This window comes from Camelus ferus, chromosome 1 (genome assembly GCF_009834535.1).
Source record: "Camelus ferus isolate YT-003-E chromosome 1, BCGSAC_Cfer_1.0, whole genome shotgun sequence".
NCBI classification, from domain to species: Eukaryota; Metazoa; Chordata; class Mammalia; order Artiodactyla; family Camelidae; genus Camelus; species Camelus ferus.
In genome coordinates, this window is record NC_045696.1 from 1,528,699 (window position 1) to 1,545,299 (window position 16,601).

General features: G+C 58.4%; 1 protein-coding gene across 1 annotated transcript; it reads left to right on the forward strand.

Moving 5' to 3' along the window:
• Positions 1 to 1,154: 1,154 nt before the first annotated feature.
• PTTG1IP (PTTG1 interacting protein) lies at positions 1,155 to 14,494 on the forward strand. Its single transcript, XM_032492077.1, has 6 exons — positions 1,155 to 1,297; positions 7,735 to 7,787; positions 8,065 to 8,173; positions 9,949 to 10,123; positions 11,004 to 11,050; positions 12,719 to 14,494. Exons 1-6 carry the CDS (start codon positions 1,198 to 1,200, stop codon positions 12,763 to 12,765), a joined length of 531 nt encoding a protein of 176 aa, XP_032347968.1. The 5' UTR covers positions 1,155 to 1,197; the 3' UTR covers positions 12,766 to 14,494.
• Positions 14,495 to 16,601: the final 2,107 nt, after the last annotated feature.

Here is a 16,601-nt window from a genome sequence, read left to right on the forward strand (position 1 = left end):
AGCCTGACGCACCGCTCTCCTGGTCCTGTGACCTTCAGCAGAGACCCACCCCGCTGGGTCCAGTTTTCCACAGCTGGTGATGGGGCCGGACCAGGTGATGCCGCCTTTGGTGCCCACACATCAAAGGAGGCACAGATATGTGGCAACCATGTCCTCCTGACTCAGAAAAGTCTTTCTACACTGGCCCTGGGTGTTGTGGGCCAGTTAAATTCTAACCAGTTGGGGCCCTCTCAGGGAAAGCAAGTATGGAAGATTTAGGGGCCCCCCCGCTGAATGCTGCAAGCTGAGAGGTCAGTCGGGACTACACCTGCTTACCTGGGGTCCGTCAGATTCCATCTTAGACTGCAGAGCCCACTGCCCAGATTTCACTGCAGCAGCCCTTCCTTCGAGGGTTGAGGTAGGTGTGGGACAGCAGTGGAACCTGACCCAGTAGATGACGCTGGGGCCTTGAATTAGATCCATCCGGCAGACACCTCCCGTGCGACAGACGCCCCGGGCTGGCCCAGGAAGCCACAGTCAGGGACCCCAGCAAGTTTAGGAGACGGGTCTCTGACCTCCCTGTACCATTCCCAAGACCCCACTGTACTTTGGCTACGAAAACACAACCTTACAACGAAAGCGCCTGGGCTCCCGCATCACGTATCTTTATCAGTTCTCGACGCCGTCCCAGGACGGGGAGCCGGCAGCGGCCCACCGGCTCCCCGCCCCAACCCCGCCCCCGGCCGGAGCCCTGACTCCGCGGAGGTGAAGGGGCGTCCCGGGGCGGCGGGCGTGCGGGGACCCGGGGCGGAGGTCTTCCGGGCGGGGGTCGGGACTGAGCGCGCGGGCTTTGCGTGGCCCGCGGGACCAGCCCAGGAAAGACCGCAGCACCTCCACTCCCCGAGGGTCAGGACCACCGCGCGCCCGAGAGAAACGGCCTCGGGGCCGCGCAGGCGCACTGAGCAGCAGCCCCTCCACCCGCAGCCCGCGGCCTTCCCGCCGCGCAGGCGCGCTGAGCCCCGCCGCGCCGGGAGGCGGGCACCTCGAGCGGCCGGGGAGGGCCGGAGGGCGAGGGGCGGGGCCGCTGTTGCGCACTCTCCCGCCGCTGCCCCGCCCGCTTCCGGCGCGGCTCTTCCGGCCGGAGGCTCCCTGGCCGGGGTCCAAGGTGGGGCGCGTCCGGCCAACGACGACCGACAGACCGGCGGGGCCACAGCCACCATGGCGTCCGGCGGGGTCCGCGCGCCGACGCCGCGCTGGGGACTGGCCCTCGGCGGCGCCGCGCTCCTCCTGCTGCTTCTCCCGGCGGCCTCGGCGCAGGGTGAGGGCGGGAGACGCGAGGGCGCGGGGTCGGAGTCAGGGGGGCGCGGGGCTGGGGTCACGCGGGGCGTGGAGGGCGGAGGGCGTGGACCACCGCTGCGCTGGGTCGCTGCCTCAGGCCCGCGTGGTCTGCGGGGGCGGCCGGGGGCCACCCGAGTGTCCGTCCGCGGGCCTGGCCGCCGCAGGCCTCGGGGCGGGGGCGGCAGGCCGGCCCTTTGTCCTGGCTCAGCGTGGGACCCGCGGGGTCGGCCTGGCCGGGCGCACTGTCCTCTCGGTAACGTGGCCACGACCTTCTTGGAAGGAGCTCTCGGGTGTGGACTCGGAGTCGGAACTCGAGAGCTTGCTTGTCCCACAGCGGGTCGTGGTCAGAGTCCAGGCGCCCGGCCCTTCTGAAGGCGCGGCTGGTGTGTTGAGGGGACGCTCTGCTGCCCTCGGGGAGGCCTGTGCGTGGCCCCTACACTCACGCCCACGGTGCAGGGTAGACCCCTCCAGGGAGCTCCAGGGACAGCGGCCAGCGCTTGGACTTACTCTGCTCCTACACTCTCCAGACCTGCGGTGCATGGGCAGGTGGCAGCCTTCCTTGGTTTATCCCACCTGTTCTTGGTAACCACCTGTGCCAGGTGCTGGGCCCACGGTGGCGACTGCAGGCAGGGGTCCTGTCTGTTCAGGCGCTGCGTTCTTGAGCCTGACCAGGAAACAGCAGTTAGAGTGCTGGGAGGCAGGTGGGGGGGAGCAGATGACCTTAGGGCCAAGGAATTCCAGAAACAGGTACTGCTGGAGGCGGGGTGGAATCTCGGGTTTAATCTGGGAGCGTCGTGCTGGGTGCTGTGTGTGGCTTTCCTTGTGATCGCTGTGGGTGAGGAACAGAGCCCCAGGCTGGCCTAGCCACAGGCAGGCCTCCTCACATGCTGGGGCCCAGCCGGCCAACTCGCGTCAGCCCGGGCTCTGTTCACTTCTGTTTAGCACAGCAAAGCACCTTTCCTCTGTGACCTTAGGGGGTGTTTATTCCAGTGCAGGACTGCTTGAGTTTCTTCTCGTCCGCTTCCTAACAGACTTGTGTATACACTTGTGATGCTGTATGTTAATGCAGCAGTCGAGTTTCACGGTAGAGGGAACTTCTGGTCCAGATTGAGTTTTCAGCACAAATGTGGAATCAGTACTTTTTACCCAACAGCGTGCACAGGAGCCAGGAGTCGTGATCGCACAAGAAACTCCTTGGCGGCCGACGGTGTGCGCACCGCACGATGTCAGGGTGTGTTTGCTCTGCCTTTCACACTGCCCTGGGTGCCAGCTGCAGGCAGATGCCCTGGGATATGAGTAACTGCATCCTGTGGCCGTTTGGGAGTTAAACCAGACTGTCATTCTAGTATTACAGGAGAAAAGCAGCTCCTTTTCTAGCCACACTGAGCACTGAGATCCCCCCTTCCCATGTAGCGAGGGCTTGGTGTGAGATTTTTACTGCTTGTCATACCATAGGAATGTGACTGCAGTCTTTAAGACATTTTTGTCTTCCTTGCAAGGATGCTGTGTGTATTAGCCTGGCCACCTTAGCGAAACAGAACCTACAGAATATATGTAGCCATGGAGACAGAGTTATTATGAGGGGTTGGCTAGTGTGATCGTGGGGCTGAGGAGTCCTGTGATCTGCTGTCTGCAGCTGGAGACCCAGGGAGGCTGGTGTGTAGTTCCAGCCCGAGTCTCAAGGCCTGAGCCATTGGGTACGTCCCAGTCCAAGCCCGCAGGTCCGAGGCCAGGGGAAGAGGGATGTCCCAGCTCCAACAAAAAGCACATTCTTGCTTCCATGCCTTTTTGTTCTGTTCAGGCCCTCAGCGATTTAGGTGATGCCCCCCGCCCCCCGCCTGCACAGGACCCTCTGCTTTCACCCGTCCACCAACTCAAATGCTCGACAGAAACACCCTCCCAGACACACCCAGAAACAGTGTGGTACCAGCCCTCTGGGCATCCCTTAGCCCAATCAAGTTGACACATAAAATTAACCCTCACAGGTGTGTGAATTCAAACACCATCACACTGATCCCGAACCAGCCATCTCTGATGTCTTCTCTAACGTGTGCTTGGGAGGGGAGGCATCGGGCCCCCAAGGTATGTGAGATCTTCAGGGGGAAGTTCATTGGCTTTGGACCTGCTTTAATTGTGTTTGGGGTCAGACTCCATCCCAGAGTTTCATCTTTATATCCTGAGGGAAGGCCACCCCTGAAATGGCCTCAATCTGTTGTAGTAAATGGAGGGTCTAGAGGAGCTGGGTGGCGGCCAGCGCAGGAGGCGGGCGGGGGCTCCTCGCTGCAGGGCAAGGGTTTGGAGGGGCTGGATGTGGGCGCCGCCCGTCCGCGTCTTGACCTGTGTTGTGCTCTTCACTCCTCTGCAGAGGTGGTAGCACAGCCAAGACTTCTTTGTTTAAACGAACTTTTTGCCCTGTTTCTCGTGTGATACTGACAGTGCAGGCACGCTCTGTGCCCTGTCACCATGTGGTGTGGCCACCGTGCAGGTTCCGGGGCTTTTCCACTGCCCAGGGTGGGGCCGAATGCAGCCCTGTGGCCTGCTTGCCCACAGTAAATACTCACTTACTCATTTCCTTGTTTATGAAAACGTACGTCTTCACACGTGCTGACGTGTGCCCTTTGTACTGCAGCAGTCGCCTCACCTGAAACTCGAATGCAGCATGGATTGTTGTGTCCTAGCAGAACCTTTTCTTTTAAATTTTATCTTTTAAAAATTTGTTTGTTTATTTTTTTGTTGGGGGGAAGTAATTAGGTTTATTTACCTTTATTGGAGGTACTGGGGATTGAACCCAGGACCTCGTGCACGCTAAGCACGCGCTCTACCACTGAGTTGTACCCTCCTCCCCCTTTTTATTTTGGTTTCCCAAGAGCATGAAGCTTAATGTTCCCTGGTCACTGATAAGGAGGGTCTAAGTTGATTCTCAGCCGCAGGCCTTCAGAAGTCAGGACGATGACATTTGGCATTAGACCTCGGAAACGCGGCCAGAGTTCGCTGGCTGCGGGCTTTCAGCACAAGGTTTCTGATTCCCGGGATGAGATGAGATGCAGGGAGTGACCTTTGACCTCCTGCCTCTGAACAGGATAGCAGATGGTTAATGCATTTTCTTTTCTGCATAAGACACCGTGGTGTTTCCAGAGGCGGTAAGGAACGGCCTTCTGGGGCTCTGAGCTTCCTTGGGGAGTGCCCTTGAAGGTCGGTGCTCCTGCGTGGAGAGTCTCCCTCCCGGAGGCCTCTGTTGACTCACACTGGCCGGGGGAACAGGGTGGTGGTGTGTGTCTTTAGCTCGTGCAGGGCCGGCGGTAACGGGGACCTGAACATTCCTGTGCCTCTTGCCTCGCCCCGCCCCCGCGGCCGCCCTTACAGTTTGTAGGAAGGACTGGAGCCAGGGCTGTTTCCCGCTGTGCCTCCCCTAAGTGCTGTTTACTGAGAAACAGGTCAAAGCTGCAGAAAACACTGAAGGAGTAAATAGCGCAGTGAAGGCCTGAGTCCTTTCCTGTTCCTGCAGCCTCTGCCACCACCTGTGTGTATCTGCTGGTGCCGTTTTAACCAAACCCTTTGCAGGCAGTTGTGCTGTGGCCGCTTACCCTCGATTCGTCAGGGAGCATCTCTGAGAACAAGGGCGCTCCTCCCCAGAACCCGAACGTGGCAGCACGGTCTGGGCGGCGCCCCTGCCACGAGACTTGAACCCACGACTGACATTATCCCAGCAGCGTCCTCTGGGTCTGGCTCGTGGGCCGCCTTCCGTCTCCGTGTCTCTCAGTCTGTGCTCACTGGCCTGGCCACTTCTCTGAGGGCCGCTTTGTGGTCTTGGCATGTTTCCTCTGATATGACTCAGATACATTTAGGGAGGATTCAGCCCCTTGCTGACTGTCCTCCCCACACCCTCTGGCGGCACCTGCTGTCACTTTGTCTTGTCATGTGGCCGCAGGTGGTCGTGGGGATGCTCTCGATAACTTTTCAGGTACTGATCTCCCTTCCCAAGTATAAACAAACCAGGAGGGGCACTCTGAGACTGGCGGGCCCCGCGGTCTTAGCGTCCGTGTTTACTGTGGTGGAGACTCTGCTCGTGGTCCTTCTCTGCATTTATTTGGTGTCAGTGTGAAACCTTGGCGCATTCAGGAGGTCAAGTCCATGACTGTCATGCACCTGGGTGGTTAAATTGTGCCGGTTTGGCAGGGAGGACCCTCCGAGCTGCTTCTGGGTCCTTTGCCATTTTGCCTGTGAGCCTGCGCCACTTTCCGGCACAGCGAGCTGTCCCAGGCTGAGCTTGTCCCTTCTCAGCCCCAGGTCTGGAATCAGCTGTTTCTCTGCAAGGAGCCTGCTTCCTTTTAGTGGGAAATTATGTCTCGAAGCCAAGACCTGGGCAGCACCCCTGGTCCTCTGCTTCGGGCGTTGTCCTTTCTTGGCCCTTAGTGGGCAGAACTAGGAATCGGCCTTTCAGTGATGTCGTCCTCACCGCAGCACCACGGGGCTGCTTCTCCTTCGCCCAGGTCAGGCCCCGGGGACGTCAGGGGTGACCCTGCCCCTCTCCCAGCAGTGCTTTGAGGAGTGAGAGGTGTTTCAGGGGTGTTAATTTTCTTTACCTTCCTGGGGCTGAACAGAATCTGTTGTTTTGAGTACTTAAAAAGTTTAAAATAAGCTTCAACCCAAACTAGCAGCATGCCACTAGATGCTCTGAAAAGAGGACTGTCTGACAACAGCCGCTGTAGGGTGGTATGTTGTGACAGAGGGGCTTGCATTTCACTTTGAATGAAGTAGGCTTTTATTTTTTTAAAATGGAATATAGAAGAACTACACCGTTGAATAGAAACACTCCCCAACTATTTCAAAGTAAGTTTACTGTTTTAGTCTCACTTAGTAAACATGATGAATAAAATTGTCACTTAAAGTGAAAGCTCTTTTCCCCTACAGTTACTTATGAAAATCTTCAAAAGCACAGGAGAGTGGACAGAACTGGACAGTGAACACTCACACGCCCACCGCTAGGTTTTATCTCGTTCTGCTGTACGTCGTCCGTCCAGGTGTCCGACTCCTCCGGTCGGTGCATTTTGAGGTTGCGGACATCTGCGCTACCCCCGCACCTCCCTGCGCGCGTCATTAATGAGCTCAGCGCGTGCCTGTTTTTCCTTTGAGATCAGTCTGATAGAATGCAGGCAGGGATCTCACGTGTGCCTTCGGGTGAGTGACCCCTGTGACGCTGGCCTCTCTCGAGCCTCATAACAGGCTCTCCAGTCCATCCACCGCAGGTGGGTCCAGCTGCTCCCGAACCGCAGGCCGTGCACCGTGGGCTTTGTGTGAGGCTTCTGGGTCTGCCCGTCTGTAAGCCCCATCCGTGTTTTATGTAGACAGCGCGCTTCTTTTTAGGGCTGGAGAGTGTCCTGTTGGGGGACTGTACCAGTTTCTCTGTCCGTCCTCCGATGACCTCCCCTGTCCTCTTGCCCCGCCAGGCGCAGCGTGTTGTGGGGGGCGCCAGGCAGGAGGAGCCCAAGGGCCCTGGCAGGGAGCCCGGCAGTGCCCAGGACCACGTGGAGGCCGCGGCCGAGTGGGGCGTCCAGACTTCTAGGCTGTTTTCAGGTCTTGGCTGTTGCTGTGTGCCAGGCTGCTGCCACCTCCCCGGGTGTGTGTTCTGGTTTCTGTCCACGGCCCGGGGTGGAGTTGCCGAGTCCGAGGGCAGCGTGTGTGTGTGTGTGTGCGCAAGTGCCTGGGCTGCGCTGCTCTCCGGCCGCGCATCTGAGGCCCCGTCCGTGCCAGCGCTTGGCGTCGTCCGTCTTCCTGGCAGGTGTGCGTTGGTGCCTGGTTGTGACTCTGGTGCTGTCTGCACTGGTCTCTTACGCGAGCATGTGTTTTGGGGGTGGTATGGGTGAACAGCTGCTGTCGCTTGTGTCCTGGAAGTCATTCCTGCACTAGCTCCTCACTGCTGGTCAGCGGAGCTCCAGAGCTGTCACCTGCCTGGGGTCTGACCCTGCCCGCGGCAGCCGTGCTGTGAAGGGTGCTTGGAGCCCCCACCCCCGCTTCTCCGGGAGAGGTGTGCTCTGTGCAATTGGAACCGCCTTCTGCCTCGTGTCTGGGGGCGTGGGCCAGGGTACTGAGGCCTGCTGGGGTCTGGCCTGGTACTGCTGTGGCCTTTGGTTCCAGACAGCGTGCTGCCAAGCCTGGGGGGCGTCTGCAGACAGGGGTCTGCCATAAGGGTTCTGTGGGGGGACGGCCTGCCTTGCTGTGTGGTGCCTCCCTCCTGCCCGGGAGACCCGCTGGTCAGGGCACGTGTGCGCAGCCTGCTTTTCCGCCGGGGCCACCTACAGGGGCTTGGCAGCCACTGCTCGTGTGCCCCGAGGGCTTGGCGCACGAGGGTGTCGCCCCTGCGCCCTCCCCGGGGTTGCCGCCCCAGGATTCTCAGCGATGTCTGTTCTTTCCCTGCAGCTTGTTCTCAGAACACAAACAGGACCTGTGAAGAGTGCCTGAAAAACGTCTCTGTAAGTCATGCGCGGTCAGCACGTGACCTGGGAGCAGGCCGCGTCCCCTTGCTCCAGGGGCTGCCTGCGTGCAGGGATTTTTTAAGTGATGGTTATTAATAGCCTTTCTCAGCCATCTTAAGTTGTCTCCTGAAAGAGGCCTGGATGGGCAGGAGGGGTGGAGCCGCTTCGTTGGGGTGGGGGCCAAAGAGGGAGCAGGCAGTGTGGCGGGACTGGGGTCGGAGGCCGGCCGTCTGCCTTCAAGTCTTCACACTGTGAGCCTGAACTTCTCTTCCAGTGTCTCTGGTGCAACACTAACAAGGCGTGCTTGGACTACCCGGTGGCAAAAATCCTGCCCCCCGGTTCTCTCTGCCAGCTGAGCTCTGCACGCTGGGGCGTCTGCTGGGGTGAGTCCATGTTTTCATTGCTTCTCACAAAATCAGCGCTGCCATGAAAGTTCTGCTTGTGCTCAGTTAACCTAACAGTGCACCGCACGCCACACAGGCTCACGAAGGGCAGGAGGCAGGGGCACTGGGAGGCAGGCTTGGTAGTGACTTGGGGGTGCGGTGCCCCCTGTTCCTGAGAGAAGATGCGATTGACTTGTTTGGCTTGTTCCTCGGCTGGCAGGGACCTGAAACGGGCTGTTTCTGAGCAGGAGCTGCTCCTGGTCCCCAGGACGAGGAGGCGGTTGAGGGGACCTTGCCCTGGGGGCTGAACAGTGGGGAACTGGGGCTGGGCCCCTGGGGACCCTCCTGGCCCACGTGGTGCTGTCACGGCAGCGCCTCACCCTGACTCAAGCCTGTGCTGTAGGGGCTTGTCAGTCTTACAAATAATTGTGCAGTCATACCCAGTTCTCGGCAAAGTTGTTTCGGGGTTTTGATCATAATGATCTTAAGGATATATGTTCATTTGGAGAAAAATGAAACCTTCACGTTTGCACCCTGGTCCAGGAGCAGCGTGTCTCTCCGTCAGGTCCTGTGCGTCCCGTGGTGGGTGTGCAGGGCCCACAGGGAAGGGGGCCCGGATTTTGTTTCCCTTCCTGATGGGATTTCGGTTCTGCTGACATAGCTGGACTCAGCTGGTAATTAGAAAAGCTGTTAGGGGTAGGTGTGTTTTGAGCCCGCCGTCCCTCGGGTCGATCCTACCAGCTTTTAGACTTGGCGGCTCTGGAGCTCCATTGCAGCTGCACCTCTGCTGGAGGGGCCTCCTGACGCTGCTGCTCCCGGCGGTTTTTGCATGTCCAGAACAGGCCAGAGGAGGGAAAGCACGTGATTAAAAGCTCAGCGGGTGTTTGATCAGATGTAACCCCTGTTCCTGAGGGTGGGTGCCTTCATGCTGGTGGCCTGAGGTGGGTCTGGGGAGGGGGCACCGGGGCACGTGGGATCTGTGCTCCTCCCCGAGGAGAAGCTCTCACCTTGCAGACCCCGCCCCAGCCCACCCTGAACCAGGAAGCCAGTGGGATCCGAGGTTATCAGCTCCATGTGGTGGCATAATTTGTAAGTTTGGTTCCAGGGGAGAGTGGCGCTGCTATGGGCCGTCCTGCTCCTGTCACACCGTGTCCTGGGCGGGCTCCCTCCAGAGCCTCCCAGCCTCTGATCAGCTCTGGCTGGACAGGATGGAAAAGTACTGACTGGCTGGTTTTAATTTGTGAATCCCGAGAGAAGTTGGGAAGACCTGAAACTTGTAAATGTGTTTGGTCTCTGCAGGAAACCTTAAAGTCATCTGAGGGCCATGAGCCCTTTTCAGGCCCCTGGCGTCCCCTGGCCGGCCTGTGGCTCCGGCTCATGCTCTGGCACCACTGTCAGAGCTGCGTCCCGTTGGCTGTACATGTGACCGTTGGCTCTGAACGCTGATGACCGCAGAAGCCGCATCAGGCTTAACTTCCCGTTCCACACCTTCCATGTGATTGAGTTTAGCATGAGAGTCTCAGTACACGCCTGGGCATTCTCTTTCTTTCTGGTTTAGCTAACTTCTCGGGCTTGAAACGACCTTTCAGTGTCAGGTGGTGAGAATAGCTGCCTGCTGCTTCAGCCCGTCCTGGTTAGTGGGCAGGTTGCAAGAGACGGGAGGAGGAGGCAGTCCCGCTGCTGCTGCCGCTGCCTTGCCCCTTGCTCTGGAGGCCCCCCAGGAGGGGTGTCGCCGGGCGGGTCCCCGCACTCACTCTGTGCATTTGCCTCTGCAGTGAACTTTGAGGCCCTGATCATCACCATGTCGGTGATTGGGGGGACCATCCTCCTGGGCGTCGCCGTCTGCTGCTGCTGCTGCTGCTGCAGGAGGAAGAGGAGCCGGGGGCCCGACAAGAGCGAGGAGAAGGCCATGCGGGAGCGAGAGGAAAGGCGGGTCCGGCAGGAGGAGAGGTGAGGTGGCACTGGGGAGGCGTGGGGAGTGACGCTTCTATGCCCCAAGTTTTCTCCACGTGTGACATGCGGGCATGTTGAGCGTCTGTGGGGTTTTCTCGGTTGTGGCCTGAAGGATGGGGAACCGTGTGCGGGGGGCCTGGTCGGTGGCCACCCCCTGGTGTTTGGGGGCTGGCAGGATGTTGCCATTTATGGCTAGCCACTGCGGGTTCTACTGAAGCAGGTGGCAAGGCTTTGACGGCCCATCCAGCGCTGTGTGAGCAGGGGCCCTGAGGTGGAGGAAAGCTTTGGACTGAGGTCCCCTGCCTGCCTGAGATCTCTAGGGACGGGGACCCTGGAATTGGGCCTCTCGTGTTGCCAGTGCTCTGACAGACACGTTCCTGGTCATGGGGCACTTGGGTGGGGGCGTGAAGGGGGCGCTGGGTGTGTGGTGTGGCCCCAGGACTGCCCTTGGTGGCAGGGGAGGTGGGGATCACCCTGCCTGAGGAGGGGCCAGGCTACAGCGGCGGGAGGTGCTGACCTCACGCCGCTGGCGAGGGCTGGGGCCGGAGAGGTGTCCGCGCTGTCACCGACAGCCACCTGCCCCCGTCTTCAGAACCAGGCATGAGGTTTTTGCTGATTGGTTTGTTTTCTTTACATGAAAAAAAAATTTACAAATATCAGTACAGGGTGTTTGCATTGCTTTTATTGAAATGAAGACTCGAAGGAGGTGACCCTGGAGCAGCTTCCAGAGTCTGCTCGTCCCCATGGGAGGGTGGCCATGGCCAAGCCGTCCCTGTCTTACCGAGCGAGCCCACAGCCTCTGCTGAAGGGAGTGAGGGGCACGGCTGTTCACATTACACTGTGTTTTGATGCTGGATGAGATTTCTTTTTTTTTTAGGAGAGCAGAGATGAAGTCAAGACATGATGAAATCAGAAGGAAATATGGTAAGACTCTCCATCTCAGCCGGCAGGAAGTGGGGTCTGGCCACCTAGGCCGTTTTAAATGCCCACTGGGGTCTGCTGTGGGGTGTGGGCTACAGATCCGGCCCTGCAAACAGAAGGACCCCACCAGGAGAAGTAGCTGCCTTTTGTCCCAAGTGGTGCCACGGCCCACCGGGCGTCTTGTGAGATGGAGCCTTCGAGCATCTCTCCCTAAGCCAGCCTTCCTGGCCCTCGTCTGCTCCTGAAGTGTTGGGGTTCACGGCGGCCCGCTGGCACCCGACTTCCACCCGCCGTGGTTGCGGCCCTTTCTTGAAGGGCAACCACCCTGAGGCCACGCTGCCTTGGTTTCCGGGAGCTAGTCCCGGTTTTGTTTTGCTGTTTCTTTGGGGAGAGGGAGTGTTTTCTCAGTGTTTAGTTGGTTCTGTACTGATTTTTGGCGTGTTCTGCTCCCTGGCGCTTGGTTTCCCGTGAAATTGAAATCACAGAAAGGAGCTTTTGGCGTCTGATTAACATTAACATAAATAAAAGGAGAGGTGAATGTGTGCTTGTGTGTGTGCGCACACACACTTGAACACAGAACGGAGTGTCTTTCCCTGCCAAGCATAGCGCGGTGCTGCCCCGGGCCTTTGCACGCCCGCTGGCTCAGCCTGACGAGGCCTGGCCAGGGAGAAGGCCTTTCTGTAACCATTGCTGAGTGGCTTTATCCCTGTTGTGAAGATGGTCAGTTTGGCCTCTGATTGCACTGATGGGATTAACTTGTGCCCATCGAATGGTCTGGACTGTGGGGAGCCTGGAGTTCTGTGGGAGGTAGGAGGGCACGTGAGGGCACCTGGTTTGTGTAACACACGGAGCACAGCGCAGATGGAACCCTCTCCTGGTCTTTAGAAGGCATTTGGTTTCCTAGTCACGGAGCAGTTTATGTCTCTTTTTCCCTCTAAACCAGAAGTCGAGCCAGGAGCTAGGTCCCCCCACCCCCCGTGGCAGGATCTTAACAGGACAGCTTGCATTTGATACTTGGTAGCGGTAGTTCTTTGCCCAGAACCTACAGTGTGCCTCCCCCCGGGCTGAGGCCCGCCCTCTTCCTCTGACCAGTGGGCACTGTCCCCTTTGCTCCTACCTTCCCCCCACCCCCAAAAAAAATCCCATGGTAAGTAGGTTTGTTGCTCCTGATGTGCTGGGTTCACGGTACAGATTTTTAAAGAGACGAAGAGAGTGTGTCCATAATTAAGAGAAAACTCCTGGTTTCTCCGTGTTCAGCACCTTCACACAAGTCGATGGCACCTTGTTTTTGTGACCTTACTTCTGAAACTTAGTGATCATTTATAAGCATATTTAAATTGAGGCGATTTTGTTCTGTTTTTTTCCTGCGTGGGCCAACCACTGAGGGAAGAGATAGTGGCTTTAAATTTCTTAATTTCTCTTTGAGAGAATCGGCAAACAAGGCTCTATTTCTTAATGATCTATTTTTCTTAGAAGTTTTTGTTTCCAGTAAATTTTACTTCAGTTTTAAAGTCACCTGTGGTTTGACTTTCAAAAAGGTTAAGGTTGCACTTGAACCTGCGAAGTCCTGCTTTTGATCTCCGTGACGCCTTAGACAAACTTCACGTGTTGCTCTGACTTGTGTGTCCTGCTGCCTTAGTGCCTTTGTAATCAGGCCTGTTCTGTTTCCAGGTTTGTTTAAAGAAGAAAACCCGTACGCGAGATTCGAGAACAACTAGACGCAGTCCCCGGCGCGTCCAGCGGCCTCGGCGCCTCTCCCGGGGCTGCCGCCCTCGCCCCTGGCTGAGGGGCCGTCAGAAGCCGCGCTCCCGGCACAGGCCTGTGAGCTTCTGTCCCTTTTCTCTTGTTTCTCTGCTTAGTCCCTGAGAGAGGAAGCCTGTCACGGTTTTCTTTGTTGTTTGGTTGTTAATTTGAGGAGGAAGCCTGCACATTCCATCCAGCCCTGTAACCCGTCTGGTCTGCGAGCTGCGTGCAGACCCCTCCCCTCCGTCCCCCGCCCCGCACGCAGCTCAGCAGGAGGGAGAGCGCGTCCAGGTCCTCGTGGGACCCTCGTTTCCCCAGAACCACAGACGGCTTTCCATGGACCCGGGTCCCAGGACACAGCCTGACGCTTCTTGACTGCGGCCACACCAAGTAGCTTTGAAATTTCTTTTTTGAGTAATTGTTGGATTTTATTCTCCCACCTGAAAGATTCCATCAGAAAACTTTACTAGCAAGGTTCAGACCACATACGGGATGGCTTTTAATTTGTATCTTTCCTGGAACATCAAGATTCTTTGCTAATGGAAACCTGCAGTGTGAAACAGCCTCTCCGAGGGCAGTACTCGGGGATCATAGCTCCGGCCCCACTGTCAGCAGGGCAGTCCTGCGCCCTCACAAGTGCTGCCTGAGTCTCGGGCCCGCCCTGCCTGTCTGCCACGGTCATTTAGGGATGGTGGGTGACCGCAGGTCCGCCTTGGGAGGAAGGGACTGCGTGCTGGCCACCTGCTCCGCTGGGCTCTGTGCCCTGGGGCCGGCGTGTGCCGGGCAGTGGGACGGTCCCCACGCACCACAGGGGATGCCGGCACCTGTCCCGCTTGTCAGACGACCCGGCTCCCAGCCTCGCCCCTTGTCTCGGGCACATTTGAGAAGCTCCTTCAGAGGCAGCTTCTTGAGGGGGCTCAGGGGCCTGTCCAGGGCCTGGGTGCGGCACGCAGTGGTTCCGCTTCTTCCAGGTCAAGGTGCGAGACTTGAGTCAGTAGTCCGACTGCTCTCTGGTGGGGACAGCAGGCAGTGAAGTCACTGTGAGCTGCCTTTGTTGAAAGAGACCTGAAAATAGTCCCAGTTGCCCAACTGCTTTGACTTAGAGAAACCCTGAGCTTTGGAAGGTGGGAGGCTGGTGTCCCCACTTCACTCCGGGTCATGAGTTAGAGCGTCAGATGAGCCTACACAGCCACCGCGGTAAGAGCATCACCAGACAGCTGGGCGGCCGGCTGTCCACATCGCAGCTCTGTGTCTGAATGAACGGTTCTGCCCTCAGGCGTTCACAAACTAAGAAACAACCTTAACAAACTCTTTAGTCTACTTCTCTGCCTTCTCGGGCATCTGATAGCGACTTAGAGTGTGAAACATCCCTGCGTGTTTTATAGCAGCCTGCAGATTTTTACTTTCTACTCTTTGTTTATAAAAGAAAGTTTGTGGTAGACTTCACTGAGCTCGATATTAACACGGTAGTTTCTGGAAAATTGCTCTTCCTTGACCCTCGGCGGCTGGGCTGAGAGCAGGGCCGCAAGTCAGGAAGTAGGACGGAGCCCCTAGCCCGGGCAGCAGCGTCTCGGCCGTGCACTCCGTCTCAGATGTGCTGGGAGAAGCCACGCACTGTAGCCTCAAGGGGACCATAACGTCCGAGTGCCTTAATCACTAACCAGTTTCCAGTCAGGGCTTTAATACACGCTTTTGTTGAATATGCTTTGTGTTCCCTGTGTTTCATTTCTGGCTGGTGTGAGCATGATTCCTTGGGGGACGAGGACGGTGAGGCTGTCGAGGTGAAGATGGGCACCGCGGGCCACGTGAGCACCTCCCACTTTGTACCCCGGCTGCGCCGTGTGCTGAACTGTCCCTGGCCTGGCGCCCCCACCCCGGGGGTCTCAGTACCTGGTCCTGAGGAGCGGTCTCCCCTCTTCTGAGGTGCTGCTGAGCCGTTTTTCTAGTGCCTCAGTCACCAGGACTCTGGACTCCACTGTCCTGCAGGTCAGCCTGTCCATCCGTGGTCCCCGTGGGAAGTGCGGGCCTGTCCGGCATGATGCAGTGGAGGGTCAAGTTCATGGGCAGGTCAGCCCCAGGCTTTTCGCTCTAGAGTGTTGAGTGATACAGGCTACATCTAGCGTGGATGGTGCAGAGGCAGAGTGAGGTTGTGTCTCCACCTCTGGACCCAGGCAGAGGTGGCCTTGTGCCTGGCGTGGCCTTGTTGGAAACTTACAGTGCCCTGGATTCAGTTAAGAAGTTTGCAGTCTGATTATGGTGAGGTCTCTGCTCTGAAAGGAAGGGATGCTGAACAAAGTACTTGTTGCAACGTCTGCTCCTTAGGACAGGTCACTTTGTGCAGGGTTAAAAAGCCCTGCACTTGACCTGATGGGTACACAGTGGCCACGTTCCCGTGACCTGGTTCTCGGCATCCTTGGGCTCGTCTGTGTCTCGGCCTCCTGGTCCGCTCTGTTAGTGCTACGTAGAGTTCTGGGTCAGAGCATCCGTGATGTCTGCTTTACGTATATGCAGCCTCTGCCAGATTCCCCCCTGAGAGGGGCACCTGCCTGGAGGGGGTCTGTGATGCTTCTCAAGACAGGGCAGAGGGACGGGGCCCCCTGTGATTTTGCCAACATCTTGACTTAGCAAGTTACTCTGAGGAGACAGTTCTCACGGACCGTCCCAGCCGGAGCAACAGATCCGTGTGTGGTCCAGGAGGATGGCAGCCTGGGTGCAGGTCCGGGTGCAGAGATGGCAGGAGGGCGGGCTCTCAGGGAAGGCGACTCCATCCTGCCACCGAGGTTCCTGAGGAACGAGGCTAGGAGGCGGGTGGGACGGCCTGGTCGCCCGTGTGGGGGTCCCAAGCCCCCCATCCTCGTCCTGTTCTAGGTCCCCTGTTGGTCCTACTCTCCACCGTGCTGTGCGATGTGGGTCACAGGCCCTGCTGATCGCATCCTGGCCTGGCGATGGCTGATCAGGTGGCCGTTCTCCGTGCTCACTCCCCAGGGGGCCTGGCAGGTGCCCTGAGTCCCCAGAGTTCCAGACGCTCAGTGGGAATCTGCATGCCTCATGGTCACGGCTGCCACTGTAGTACTTTGTCCAGCCACGTGCCCACTTCAGTGAGCCGAGGGACTCGTGACGGTGGCATCTTGGGTGGCTGGAGATCTCACTGTGTCCCCTGGTAGAAAGGTGTCCAGCCAATCCTGACGGAGTCAGGGTGCACGGGCTCCCGGTTGGGTCCCTGGGAGAGGGTGAGGAGTCGTCCTCTGCCACCCCTCACCCCCGGTCCCATGCCTTCTGCTGGGGACACAGCCCCCCAGGATCTGCACACATTGAAGGATGGAAGCTGCACGGACTCCTGTTTCCCTTGGCTGCTAAGTCAGAAGGATGTCAGTGTGTCCAGCGGCTCGGAGCCCAGAGATGCTTCCCTGCCGCACAGCCCTCCTCCCCGTGGCCCCGGGGCTGTGCGCCCCCTGGCTCCCATCAGCAGCGGGGACAGTGGGGATGGGGTGCCGGGAGCCGGTCACGGCACTGGCCTCCCTCGCTGGGGCCGCACTGGGCACATCGAGGGTTGGAGAGCTGCACTCACTTGAGACATTTCCACTCAGAGCATTGCCACAGCCTCCTTAAGGCCGGTTTAGGAAGCCCCAGCGCAGACCCCTCCCGCAGAGGGAAAGCCCCGCCCACGGGAGGAGGCCCCGCCCACGGAGAGGAGGTGGCAGTGCTGTCTCCGCCAGAGCCGCTTGGTGGGTGGACTTTTCTCCCCGGAGCTAAAGAATGTATCAACCTGCAGCCTCGGAGCAGACATCTCGTTGTTTAAGTTCTGAACGCT